The sequence below is a fragment of the Macaca mulatta genome, chromosome 11 (assembly GCF_049350105.2).
Source record: "Macaca mulatta isolate MMU2019108-1 chromosome 11, T2T-MMU8v2.0, whole genome shotgun sequence".
Lineage (NCBI taxonomy): Eukaryota > Metazoa > Chordata > Mammalia > Primates > Cercopithecidae > Macaca > Macaca mulatta.
In genome coordinates, this window is record NC_133416.1 from 17138311 (window position 1) to 17153173 (window position 14863).

At 41.3% G+C, this 14863-nt stretch overlaps 1 protein-coding gene across 1 annotated transcript in view; it reads right to left on the minus strand.

Moving 5' to 3' along the window:
- GUCY2C (guanylate cyclase 2C) overlaps positions 1-13159 on the minus strand; it is an 81709-nt gene extending 68550 nt beyond the window's left edge. Inside the window, exons 1-3 of the mRNA XM_001089601.5 lie at positions 12792-13159; positions 4743-4855; positions 2957-3021 (exon numbers count right to left, since the gene is read on the minus strand). Of these exons, the coding sequence (XP_001089601.1) occupies positions 2957-3021; positions 4743-4855; positions 12792-13008 (395 nt within the window). The 5' untranslated portion in view covers positions 13009-13159. The remainder of the gene's footprint in view (positions 1-2956; positions 3022-4742; positions 4856-12791) is intronic.
- Positions 13160-14863: the final 1704 nt, after the last annotated feature.

Consider the following 14863-nt stretch of genomic DNA (forward strand, 5'->3'; position numbering starts at 1 on the left):
ATATGCTGTGTTCTAAGCACCCTCTAGGCAATTTTGTGAATATGTGGCTGGGTTATTTTGATTTATTCTAAAGTGAGTTGTCATGATATCTGGGCTGGGATACTAGGGAAGTCGGACTCAGAAAAAGGATGGACCACCACAGCCACCATTGTTGTAAAGCCAAAAAGATGCCATCTACACTTTGCCGTGCATTGCCTTCTTCCCAGCTCTGCAATGAACTGCCTGTGAGACATCAGCTGGGGATTTGAGAGCTTTCCTTCCCTTGCTCAACACCTGGACCATTTCATAGTTACTTAAACTTATCAATCTTCATTCCCAATCAGGGCCTTGACAAGTGCCAGGAATGATGTTCGCCTGCCTCTTTGCCAGACTGATTCTCACTCATTCTTCAGCTCCTAGATTATGTATCTCTTTATCTATCAGGAAAACTTTCCATGGTACCTAAGACCATGTCACTATTTGGGTGAGTATCTAATATCTGTTTCTTCCACTAGACTATAAGCTCCCTGAAGGCAGGGTCATGCCTGGCTTATTCACCTTGGTGTCTCCAGTCAGCTAGGCTCATATGTAGGTGCTTAATATGTATTTAATGAAGGAAGGAAAACAACATCCCCTTCCTTCTTCAGTGCTCCATCAAAAGGTTTCAGTGAGCTTCCTGCTTGCATCTCAAACTACAATGTTCACAGTCAGCATTCTCTTTCATTTCTGTTCCTCCAAACTGTTTTTCATTTATTTTAGTGTTTTGAGATTGTAAAGGCTTCTTTGACTACTTTCCATCTCTCACCCCAGCATGATACTATTGATTGATTCTACCTTCAAATATCTTTGCAGTTATTCTCCCTTTCCATGTCCACTTCCTTCTTGCTAATCGAGGCCCTCCTTCTCTGCTGACTTTCCTGTCATCAGTCTCTGCCTGTGTCTTTCCTATACACTGTGGTCAATCATTCTTCTGAAAGTCGGGCTGCTTCTCTTGGCATTCCCAAGCTTAAAACCTTAGTGATTTCTGACGCGAATCTCATTAAATGCAACTTCCTTCACCTGGACTTTCCTCCCATGAACTTCCAAATATGGTCCTACTTAATTTTGCTAGTCTTATCTCTATTATTCCCCTATACATTTCCTGAACTCTGGCTAATACAGAGTTCTTCATTTCCCTGCTTGTTTGCTTTTACACATACTTCTCCCTTGCCTGGCTAGAAAGCTCATCTCCTCATCTCTCTACCCGTTAAAATTTTACCCATTCTTCAACATGCAAACAATTGCATCTCCTTCTTGAGGTTTCTTCCCCCCATTGAATCTTAAGTCCCCTCAAACAGAGGTGACTCTTCCTTTCTGTGCACGCTACAGCTTCTCTTTTCTTTTCCCTTTTCTCTCTCTCCCTTCCTCTCTCTTTCTTTTTCCTTCCTTCCTTCCTTCCTTCCTTCCTTCCTTCCTTCCTCTCCTTCCTTCCTTCCTTCCTTTCTCTCCTTCTCTTTCTCTCACCTTTCTCTCTTTCTCTTTTATAGGGTCTCACTCTGACACCCAGGCTGGCGTGAAGTGGTGTGATCCTGGATCACTGGAGCCTTGACCTCCTCAGTTCAAGCGATCCTCCCATATTGGCCTGCCACATTGCTGGGCATGCATGACTACACCTGGCTAATTTTTTTATTTTTAAATTTTCTGTAGAGCAGGGTCTCGCTATGTTGCCTAGGCTAGTCTCAAACTCCTGGGCTCAAGGGATCCTCCTGCTTCGATCTCCCAAAGCCCTGGGATTACAGGCGGGTGCCACTGATCCCTGCCCTCTGCAATTTCCTGTTTCTATTTCCCTGGTGGCATTGATCTCACTGCCTTGTATTGGTCAGGAGAGTCCTTGTCACCTTCTCTATTTGGGTGGGCAGAGGCTGTGTTTTACTTAATTCTCTCTACTCTGAAACAGCTAAAATGCTTCTTTGCACGTAGAAGGTCTTCATAAATGGTGAATTGGTTTTTCCAATCCTCCTTTCCTTTTGAGCATACTCTATAGCAATATAGTAAGTGATCAGGTTAGATGACAATTAGGAACAAATGCAAGGAAGAGTAAGATTCTGGATCTGTCTGCATTTTGGTATGAAAGAGAAGCTGAAAAAGTGCTCAGTGAGCCTGAGCATCTGAGGCTGATTGTAATGGTGGGTGTGAGGTGACAAAAGCAAACTTCGCAACAGAATTTTCAGAGGTCTAATGTTTACCCTCCAAAATCCATTGCGAGTGATCCTCTGCACAGTTTTTTCTGTGTAGATGAAGGGTGATTCTTGATTCAGGGTCAGATTGAACAGGCACAAAAAAGGAACTTGAGCAGGATTTTGATTAGGGAGGTTTAATTAGCAGAACACAGTATATTTTGGTGATAATTACATTGTGTAAAATGAATGAAAGAGATGAGGGTAATTTTCCCAGAGCCAGAAAAATATATTCATTCTAGAATATATTGAGAGCTTTGTTCTAAGATAGTAAGGGCACTGTACAGAGGACTTTAACATCTCATTTATATAATCCTCAAATAACCCCATGAACTAAACATATTGTTATTTTCCCCACTTTCACAGACCTACAGGATAGAACAGAACCCTACTAATACCCTGGGGTGCTGCACTTTCTTTTGTGTTTCCCAGCCCTCTACCCATACTTTTGTGAATATTTTATTTATTAAACTCCTCAAATTATCCAGTTTCACTATCTTTCCTGCTTTTGCTCAATACTCTGACTTTTTACTCATACCATGCTTTCTCTCAAGGTCACACGTTAATGACTCAACCTGGGTGGCTATAGACATTCACTCCATGCTGAGCAAGGGAAGTTACCTGGATAAGAGAATGACAGTTATGGAGAGATGGCAAAATACTAGACCTCAACACCTCTGATTGTGTTGCCTGGACTAGACTGTTGTTTCTTTAAGTTGCAATATCATGTCCTGACTTCGGTTCACAGTAGTATTACTTACTACATCTGGAAGGTGGAGTATGTACATGAGGGCCCCATGAGGACACAGCCCATCCGTTTTGCATTCTGTAGGAGAGAAAACAACAATGAATTCCTAAAACTAAGAAAAGTACTCCGTAGACAGGAAAGAAGTAGCAAGGGGAAGGCTCCCAGAGGTTTAGAAAGTGGGGCCTCCCAAGATGCTCAAACTCAGAGCAGCATAGGGTGCCTTGAGCTGGACAAGGATCAACTGAGGCATGGAGAGGTTCAAGAGGGAAAAGATGCTACAGGGAGGGAAGGTATTTTACAAAGGTGCGCTGACTGGAGGTGAACCTGGCTTCCTTCTCAGTGCAGGATGGGAAGAGGCAGAAGAGGGACTGGGAGCCTGTAGCATTAGTAGTGTCTGTAGGCCAGATAGTGGTGAGATGAGATTTGGAGGTGCTTTGAAGGGAGAGGGCAAGTTTCAGTTGTGGAGAGAACTATATAACAGGGCTGAAGTGAGTAAAATGCTATGCAATTGATTGGGTGATTATTGATCTTATTTTCTCCTATTTCTTAAGGGGAATCTGGTTGGGACCATCTCTTCCCTGGTTTTGGAGAACCAGGTTATACCTCTCTCTGTGGAGGCAGAGAAAAGCAGCATACATTTCTGAAATTGTGATGTGGAGTTTATCGAACTATGCTTGTGCACACCTTACCTTCCCAAGATTGAGAATCACTGCTGTGGGAGCCATTATTCCTGACGGGAGTGTGGTCTGCCTGGTTGGTGTGATATTATTGATTAAAGTTTAGAGGCATGGCTCTACTCCCAGTGCTCTGCTGCTCAGACAGCCTTTCCTTTAGTTTCTGTAGTAAGGGGGTGCATCGCACATCTGTTTGTCTCTAGAGAGCTTGTAATACTCTTTATCTCCATAAAGCTCTGGTTGGGACTGGGGTTTGGGGATTCGGAGGAGGAACTAGGCAAGAATCTCCCTCTTCCCATTTCCATCCTTTGACATTGCAGTTACTACTGTAAGTTAGGTGTCAGATTCAACCCTTAAGCAATTAACTATGATCTGACATATGGCGATGACTTGAAACAGAGATTTTTGGTGTGGGGCCTTGAAATATGTTTTTAAACATGATTTCTCAGTTATTTCTTGAGGGACACAAAGGCATAGCAGTTTATACTATTAAATAAAGAAACTTAAAAACTGGCTGGGTGCAGTGGCTCACGCCTGTAATTCCAGCACTTTGGGAGGCCAAGGAGGGCAGATCACTTAATCTCAGGAGTTCGAGACCAGCCTGAGCAACATGGTGAAACCCTGTCTCTAAAATAATATAAGAAATTTGCTGAGCATGGTAGCACATGCCTGTAGTCCCAGATACTTGGGAGGCTGAGATGGGACAATCACTTGAGCCCAGGAGCTCAACTTGCAGTGAGCCATGATTATGCCACTGCACTCCAGCCTGGGCAACAGAGGGAGACCCTGTCTCAGAAAACAAATAAACAAACAACCAAAAAAACAAAACAAAGCAAAATTTTAAAAACAATTTAAAGCAAAAGAATTCCTTTCCTTACAATTGAAAGTGTACGCACAGTACATAGCCAAGGCTCTCCTCACTTTCCTGGATTCATGGAGGGCCCCTGTCATTTGGGTAATCTGTAGGGATAAAGCCAGAGTCTCCTGCCTGGTACTTGGCCACTCATTCATCTATGTGGCTAGAAATGATAGGAGAGCTGCCTCATGGTTATGTGCTTACATTTTACACTAAGATTATCCGGTACCCGTAGGCCATGAGGTGTATCCACAAAAGCAAATACTTACTGAAATTTTCCTGAGTAGGTCAAGGCCTTCACAGGTGCTGCTCCGGCAGTCGCCGGAGTTATGAATCAGACCATCCGAATACATGAAAGAAGCATTCACAGTCACATTTAGGCCTGTCATCCAGAGATGAGGGAAAATAGAACACTAGCGTTATTTTTCAGTAATTGATACCAGCCATGAGATTGATTCCGGGAAAAAGTGGATATCTATTTTCAGGCCTAGGAATATTTACATCCCGGTCCCTTGTTTTACTCCTGGTCACTTTTTTCCTCTCTGTGTCTCTGTCTCTCTATGTCTTTGCATCTGTGTTTCTCTCTCTCTCTCAACAGTTTTATTGAGGTATAATTTATCCATCATAAAAATCACACATGTTGAGTTTACAATGCAATGACTTTTAGTAAATATATATAGTTGTGCAACCATCCACGTGGTCCAGTTTTAGAACATTTTCATTGTGTTCACCGCCCTCTTCATCTTTTCACAACCCTAGATGCAGCAAGTCTCCTGTATGGACTGGAGAGTGTTGGGAAGCAAAGACATAGACATTATGATAACCTGTTCTTTCATGGTCCCCAGGTGCTGTTTGCTGCCAACTTGCAGGAGGCTGCAGTCTTCCTTGGTCTCTGATCTTTATCCATCCAGTCAACAAACAGTTACTAAGTTCCTGCTGTGTGCCAGGCGTTCTTCTTTGTGCTCATGATACAGCATTGAACAAAAGTTCCTGCTTTCAAGAGGCTTACATTTTCTTTGGGCGTTACACAGAATAATGCATTTCTGATAGGGTGGTCACCAAAGCCCTAGGGGGAACTGGGACCTCGTGAAGACTGAGCCATGCGATACATGGTTTCTCTGGTCAGAGGGAACAGCAAGGGCAAAAATCCCAGGCAGGACCCTTCTTGGCATTTCAGGGAGAACAGGGAGGCCAGTGTGGTCCTGACAGAGTAAGTGAGAGGTAGTGTGGGTGAGATGTGAGGTAGAGTGAGGGCCACACCGTGCATGACCACGTAGGCGTTAGTAAGTGCTTTCAGTTTATTCCAGGATAAGAGTTTTGGAGGACTCTGAGCAGAGAAATGATATTTTCTGACTATTATTTTTAAAGGACATCTCTGGATCTTGATGCAGAGAATAGATTGTGGGGAACAGAAACAGATGCAGGGAGACTAGTGAAGATGCTCTTCATAACCTAGGTTAGATTGGACTACACTAGTTGGAGCAAAAGTAGAGAAAAATGGTTGCATTTAGGGTGTATTTTGAAGGTAGGAAATTAATAAATGCAATATGAAATATGAGAAAAAGAGGACTCAGGATAACGCCAATATTTTTGACCTGAGCAAGTGGGTGAAGGGAACTCCTATTGACCAAGATGAGAAAGAATGTGGGAAGAGCAGGTTTGCTAATGTGGTGTGTGTGGTGATGGAGGTGGACAAGTCAGGTGTGAGATGCCTGTCACACTTCCAGATAGAGAGGACACTAAGCAGTTGAAATACACCCATCAGAAATAGTTATTAATGCAATCATACTTATTGATAAAAGCTGTCACATCTGTGTCTCAGATTTACCATTCTTGCTCAAAAGGGGTGTCTTGGTCAGTTTCCTACAAATCAAAGCCTGAGACAAAAGCTTTATTGAGTTTGTCTTACCAGAGTCCCATATGCAGTAAATAGTGGGATCTGAAATTGAAGCCATGTTTGTCTCGTCCTAAACCAATTATACATTTTTGATATCTCAAATCAAAACTCATACATGAGGGAATGGCCTTTTACCAGCTTAGTGATGCATCAAAGCGTTAAATCCAAAATTTATCAATGGGTATGATTATTTGTTCTCAACGAATCTTGCTGTATTACAATCTTTAGCCCCTGTCTCTCCTGGAGCATTCAAGATACAGAGTAAATAGACGATGAGAAAAATACTTCCTGCATGCCCTCAGGAAGTTCCCTGCAGCCGTGGCCACACTTCTCACATGAAATGAACATGGTTAACAGTCTGTCATCTATTTTTCCCAAAGAAGGTGCTGCAAAATTCTGTTTTCTTTCTTAGTAGACAGGGAAGGAGATTGTATAACATTACAAAATTTCCAGAAAACCCCTTTGTCTTTAAAACACGTCCTCTTACTTTAAAATGTTTTTCATCAAGGATAAAGAAAACAAAAATGTGTTCATTAGCATCTTAAATTAGATGAGAGTTTTGTTCAGATTTCACTCTGACTCACACATTTCTCCTCTTATAAATTGAAAACAAGTTTCTCTTTGAAATATCTGTTTGGTCACAAGGATGGCTGGCCTTACTGACCAGAACACCATTCCTGGTGTTAGGCATTTCCTCTGTGGGCTACTCCCAAAGCCAAAGTGAATTATGCTCATTCTGGCTTGGGGTGTTTGTATAATGGAGAACTCCCGTATTTAGATGAAAGCAAGGGTCTTGCCGGTGATATCCCTGGGGATTGCTAGGCACCACGTTTTAGAAGGTTATAGCAGAACCATTTGACCTCAATCTGTCTATTACATTTTGGTTCCTTCCATTAAAAAATCATCAGGACAAATGTCTGATTCCTAAGCAGAGATGTTCTTAAGTCTGTCAAGTCCACAGGGAGTCTGGAAACCTCAGTCCACAGTCCGGGATTATGAGTGATTTCTTATGTGTTCTTGTACAAGCCATTTTAATTTCTCTGACTTAGTTTCTCGCATGTAAAATGAGGTTAAAACCAGGTTTGTAAAATTGGATAATTTTTAATCACACCTTTAAAAGAGCAAAGCGTGTCTATAATAGAAGTTGTTCTTCTGAACAAATAATGTTTTAAAAGGTAGAGACTTGTTCTTTCAAAGAATGGAGGAGTCTTTGTACTTCTACAGCCACTTGAGAGATGTCTACCAACTAGGCTGCAAGTCATGCCTTGCTTTTTTAAGTTTGAAAACCCTGATACTTTATTTATAAGAGAGCTTAATGAGAGATGCCAGTACTTTGGTAGGACTAACCAAATAGGAGACATCAATGTAATTAGACCAGTCAGGGATATTTAATGGAAGAGAAGAGGGGAGTGATGGGTTTAATAGCAATTCACACTTAATTGAGTGTAACCATGAGCCAGCTTCAGTACTAAGCCCCATATGCCCTTTATTTTCTTTAATTCTCATGCCAATAGAGAGGATATAGATAATTTCAAATGAGGAGAACAGAATGAATGAGGCTACAGTGCATCTGGGGGAATGGCAGAGGGCATGTGAGGAACTATAGAAAATAGGGTTGGAGAGGGTCTTGGAACACTGCAAGAGGACTCAGAAAGTGATGTGAAGGGTAGCACACAGTCACAGGAAGATGGCCACACTTGCAGCTCCTCTCTCTTGACCTCCTGTCTCTATGAGGGCTCTGTTCTCTCCTACCACCATGAGGGACAGTGAAAATGACACTTTAAAATCCAGTGCTCCAGGCAGCCCATGACTGACACAGCTAAACTGAAGTAGAAACTCGGGTACAGTGCCTGGGAAAAAGGGAACCAACATCTGTTGAGTGTGACCTTACACAAGTGACTTCCCTACTGAAGCCCCAGTTCCTCATTCACTTATTAACAGAATAGAGCCAGGTGATCTCTTTCACTATATGCCTAGCTTTGGGCTATGATTTTTAACAGGTATTTTTTCACTTAATCCTCTCTGAATCCTTCAAGGTAATATTTTGTCATCCTTATTTAAACATGAGACAATGGAGGTCTGGAGAGGTAGATTAACTTGTTTAAGGCTACAGAGCTAGTAAGTAGTAGGGCAGGGATTTGAACTTAGGGAAGTCTAATTCTAGAACTTGATATGCTGTAGAACAGCATATCCAACAGCATATACAGAACTTGATATGCTGTAGAACAGCAGTTCTCCAAGTATGAGCCACTGAGGTACCCTTAGTCCCTTTCAGGGGATCCATGAGGTCAAAGTTATTTTTATAATTATACTAAGACATTCCTTACTTTTTCCAGTCTCCTTCTCTGATGAGCATATGATAGGGTTCTCCAGAGACTATATGACATATATTATTGCAACAGATTGAATGTAGAAGCCAATATGAGAATATAGATCTCTACCATTAAGCTTGACATTAAAAACATTTGCAAAAGTGTAAACCAGTCTTCTCACCCACTTTTTTTTTTTGGCTTGAGAAATATAGATCTTCTTTAATAAAAATATTATTTATGCTAACAGGTATTTATTTGTTTTTTTTATGAATTTATAAACAAATGTTTAAAATGTTTCTCAGTTTTAATTTTCAGTACAATCAATACTGATACATGTAATCACATAAACGTAACTCTTCAGCACCCTCAATAATTTTAAAGAGTTTAAAGAGGTCCTAGGCCAGGCGCGGTGGCTCACGCCTGTAATCCCAGCACTTTGGGAGGCTGAGGTGGGATGATCACCTGAGGTCAGGAGTTCGAGACCAGCCTAACAATATGAAGAAACTGCATCTGTACTAAAAATACAAAAAATTAGCTGGGTGTGGTGGTGCATGCCTGTAATCCCAGCTACTCGGGAGGCTGAGGCAGGAGAATCGCTTGAACCTGGGAGGTGGAGGTTGCGGTGAACCGAGATCACACCACTGCATTCCAGCCTGGGCAACAAGAACGAAACTCCGTCTCAAAAAATAATAATAATAAATAAAAATAAATAAATAGGTCCTAATACCAAAATATTTGAGAACGGCTTCTATGGAGCATAGTATAATATGCTGCCTCTCAATATTTTATTTTTATGTGTACTACTTTCTCTTATTTTTAATTTGATGGGGATAATATCTTCCTTTTTATCACTCCAGAACTCAAGTGATTTCTCTAGAAAATACTAAACATTTTTCGGACAATGACATAACTTCAAATCAAAGTTTTACCTTTAAAATAAGCCATTTCCCCCACTGCAACTTTTCATCCTCTCCTACCGGCACTGTCCGTCCCACAATGATATCTCATTCCTGGGAGGATGGGAAAGCTGAACAATATGGGATGAGCTCAGAACTCTCTCTTCCTATCGAAGGCTTTAAGGATGGGGTTGGACCAACATGGACCAACATGAAGCTGAAGGCTCTGTGCGAGGGTCTAGGAGTGGGACCGGCTCAGCACGAGGGAGCACACCCAGGGTATGGGTCATGTGATTAGCCTTGGAACCATACATCCTCAGGGAGGTGATGTCATGAAGTCAAAGGAATCTCTTTTTTTCATGTTCTTTCCCACTAGATCCTGAATGTTCTTCAAGACCCTCAAAGCTTTTCTGATTCCTAGAAAAATGGTCATTTCCCCTTTGAACATCACCTATAATGCCTGAACTTTTACTTTTCTTCAATGTAATCCTCAGATATATTGTCTTAGAATTTTTCCCAAATAATGATGCTCAACATGTTTAGAACATGAGCTATCTTTCCCTCCAACACCTGTACCTTTTGTGTTTACTATGCATGCATATCCATCCAACAAAATGCATTAACAGATGTAAAAGTCTTGGCATCACAGCTCATTCCTTCATCTCCAAAGAGCTCTCCACTTAAATGATCCATTTAACAACTTGCCCACTAATAACTGTATTTTACAAAGGACATGAGTGAAACCTGGAGATGATAAACAACGCACCCAATGTCACTCAGCTGTAAATAATGGAGTAGGAATTCAAATTCAGGTTGTATGAGTCAGGGACCAAGGCTCTAACTAATATACTATTTAATTATTTTAGGTGCTTGGTAATATGTTCTAGCAGTAACAACAGCACAGCAACAATAAAAACAACTACATTAACGTCCTCAACAACAACAACAATGACAACAAAAACTACCATTTATTGAGTTCTTACTATGTTTCAGTTAGTGAAGGAGGTACTTTATATGAGTTTTCTGATTGAATCCACATGCTATCCATATGAGGTAACTACCACTTATTCTAATTTATAGGTGTGGGAACTCAGGTTCCAAAAATTTAGCTGCTTAAGGTCATACCTGTCATAGAATGCTCTGGCTGGAAAATAAATCAAGATCTGTCAGGTTCCAAATATCTGCTTCTAACCATAATGTTCCACTGCCTTGTTTTAGTTAGAAAGTTAGTTCACACTGGGTAAAGATATTACGATGGATTCCAAAGGGTGACCCATGTACTCCCTGGGACCAGACAGATGTGGGTCTGAATTTCACTTCAAACAGACAACCTACATTACCTTACCAAAGTTGTTGAACTCCTGCTGTGAAACCAGTGTCAACCATGCTAACGTCACAGAGTGGTGGTGATTAAAGAGGTGATGTAATTGAAGTACCTAGAACTTAGCTACCCCATGACAGGTACTTAGTAACTGAAGAAACCAAGGTTCAGGGAGACTAACCCAGGATCACAGAGAGAGAAAACTTTGGGGCAGGAATCCCAATCCAGGTCCTCAAAGGACAAATCAAGTGTTCTTTCCATTGCACCACATTGCCTTGGTAAATAAGGGGATTTTATGACCTCCTCGTTCCATTATGGCTCTAGATCAGATCTGTTCACTTATGTGTGAATCTAGTTTCAGAATTGCAGAGATGTTGTGTGTGCACAGAAGTAACTTATTATTCATATCTGAACAGCTGGCCTACTTCCACAGAATTTTAAATAGAGACAATTAAGACATACCATCCTTAAAACCACAAATAACCATTAAGATGCATTAAATACTCATTGACTCAGTAAGTCTATTTCTCGTAATCTAATCTCAGAGAATGGAGAAAAACTACATGAAAATATTCATTGAAGTATTATAAAAATAATGAGAAGTTTAAAACAGATGAAATATCCTACATCAGAGAATTATTATATATATTAACATATGTATCCCCCAAATTAGGTAATTTATATCCAGTGGATATGATATATACTTGATATTATAATATCCAGTGGATATTACACATCAATTCACGTGATGACTAGAAAGGCCATGCCGCTCTTGGAAAGTCACTTGTGCAATAATGTGAAGCGAACCAGAAGGATTCAAAATTGTTTCTATGCCATAGTGATCACCAACCACATTCTTAAAAACAGGAAACTAAGAAGCACATGAAAACAGACTGGAAACATCCAGGTGGCTGGGAATCATGGATGCTTTTTTTCCCCCTTTATTTTATACATTTTATGTAATGTTATAAAATTTATTTTTATAACTAAAAGATACAATGAAGAACTGCAACAATGAATTTGATTGCAAATGTTTTATATTAACTATGTCTGGTAATGACAGCCACAGAATATGTAAAGAGTGAACAGGCTACCCTGTCTCTACTAAAAATACAAAAATTAGCCAAGCGTGGTGGCAGGCACCTGTAGTCCCAGCTACTCGGGAGGCTGAGGCAGGAGAATGGCGTGAACCCGGGAGGTGGAGCTTGCAATGAGCCAAGATCATGCCACTGCACTCCAGCCTGGGTGACAAAGTGAGACTCCATCTCAAAAAAAAAAAAAAAAAAAAAGAGTGAACAGTCTAGACACAAATGTCTTTGGATAAAAGGCCCAAAGAAAGACTTGGTGTCTGTGTGAAACTGACTGAATTCATCTTCTTGATTAGTATCCCTGTGAAATCTTAGGTCTAGACCAAATCTTACCTCTGTGTACAGAAGGAAACATGATGCCTTCCTGGAACTGGGCAATAAACTGAGTTTATTTTTATTTATTTTCTTTTTGAAGAGATGGAGTCTCGCTATGTTGCCCAGGCTGGTCTTGAACTCCTGGGCTCAGTGTCCCTCCTTCCTTGGCCTCCTAAAGTGCTGGGATTACAGACGTGAGCCACAACATCTGGCCTAAACCCAGTTTTAACTGGGACATTTCACTGCCGTGAACACTTTACATTTCCTGAGTCAGGGCTAGTCCCAGAGCAAGGTGAAGTGTGAGTGAGCACAGCATAATAGGGTTCAAATTCTACTCTCTAAGGATCTACTGTCATGAAATAGAGGTTTAGGGACAGCCCTTAGAGAAAGTTGTGTGATCAGACAAAGAACACAAGGTCTTTGCTTAGTAACATTTTGTCCCCAGAGGTAGTAACAGAGTGGAGGAGGATTCTATTAACATTTTCTTACCAGCGTTTTGCAGACGTCCTCTCACTATTTCCAGCCCCTCATTCACCGCATCTTCCACGTTTTCCAGGGGCTCTGCAAAGGCTGAGTTGTCCATCATCAGGACGCTGATTTCATAGCTGCCATTGTGGCAGTTCTGACTCACCTGGGAAGTCAGGTACAGCCACTCAGGCTGGAAGAGCAGTGACCACAAAACCAAGTCCAACAGCAACGTCTTCATGACCCCGATCACGTTAGAACCATACTCCTTGTGCCTACTTGCTTTGCTCTGTTGGGCTCCTTGGGAGGCAGGGAATCCAGATGGTCAGCCTCTAGTGGAGTCCCTCAGCCCACTCTTCCCCACGCTTCTCTCTGGTCATGCCCAACTGGTCACATGGGCCGTGGAATACAGCCTGCTTGCCAGTAATTAGCAGCTACATTATGGCAGGAGATAAACCAAAGTTCACTTTGTGTTTGCACCCAGAAAGGTCAGAGCTATAAACAGAGATTACCTGGGCCTCACCCAATAAAAATGCAATAATTTTTGACGCATCACTGGGAAGAGGGAAAAGAGAAAGAGGGCAATATATCACATACATAACAAACTTTGTGAAATGGAAAATAAAGGTCAAAGGGCTTTAGGAAAACACAGCTACAATGGACTATTAGTGCTTAGGTTTTAGCTGCACATCGAAACGAAATCCTTAACTAGGAAGAGCTGTGTTTCAGTCACTCAAGCAGCAACTGTAAGTTGCTGGGATACATGTGCAGAACATGCAGGTTTGTTATGTAGGTATACACATGTCATGGTGGTTTGCTGCACCCATCAACCTGCCATCTACATTAGGTATTTCTCCTAATGCTATCCCTCCCCTGGCCCCCCACCCCCTAACAGGCCCTGGTGTATGATTTTCCCCTCCCTGTGTCCATGTGTTCTCTTTGTTCAGCTCCCACTTATGAGTGAGAACATGTGATATTTGGTTTTCTGTTCTTGTGTTAGTTTGCTGAGAATGATGGTTTCCAGCTTCATCCCTGTCCCTGCAAAGGACATGAACTCATCCTTTTTTATGGCTGCATAGAATTCCATGGTGTATATGTGCCACATTTTCTTTATCCAGTCTATTATTGATGGGCATTTGGGTTGGTTCCAAGTCTTTACTATTGTGAACAGTGCTGCGATAAACATGTGTGTGCATGTGTCTTTATAGTAGAGTGATTTATAATCCTTTGGGTATATAGCCAGTAATGGGATTTCTGGGTCAAATGGTATTTCTGGTTCTAGATCGTTGAGGAATTGCCACACTGTCTTCCACAATGGTTGGACTAATTTACACTCCCACCAACAGTGTAAAAGCTTTCCTATTTCTCCACATCCTCTCCAGCATCTGTTGTTTCCTGACTTTTTAATGATCACCATTCTAACTGGCAGGAGATGGTATCTCATGGTGATTTTGATTTGCGTTTCTCTAATGACCAGTGATGATGAGTTTTTTTTTTCATGTTTGTTAGCTGCATAAATGTCTTCTTTTGAGAAGTGTCTGTTCATATCCTTTGCCCACTTCTTGATGGAGTTATTTGTTTTCTTCTTGTAAATTTGATTAAGTTATTTGTAGATTCTGGATAGTGACCCTTTGCCAGATGGATAGATTGCAAAATTTGTCTCCCATTCTGTAGGTTAAGCAGCAACTACTTATTAAGATTTGACTATGTGTTGAGCATTGGCATGGCACTGAAGATATGGCCATGAACAACATAGATATGTTAATGTCCTCACTGAACATGCATTCTAATGGGAGAAGGCAAACATTAAATAATTATGTCTATTTTCTATTTTTATTTTTTAATTTTAATTTTTTAAAGCTTTTCTTTAATTTTTTTTTTTTTTGAGACAGAGTCTTGCTCTGTTGCCCAGGCTGGAGTGCAGTGGCACAATCTTGGCTCACTGCAAACTCCATCTCCTGGGTTCACGCCATTCTCCTGCCTCAGCCCCCTAAGTAGCTGCGACTACAGGCACCTGCCACCACGCCTGGCTAATTTTGTTTTTGTATTTTTAGTGGAGACGGGGTTTCACCATCTTAGCCAGGATGGTCTAGATC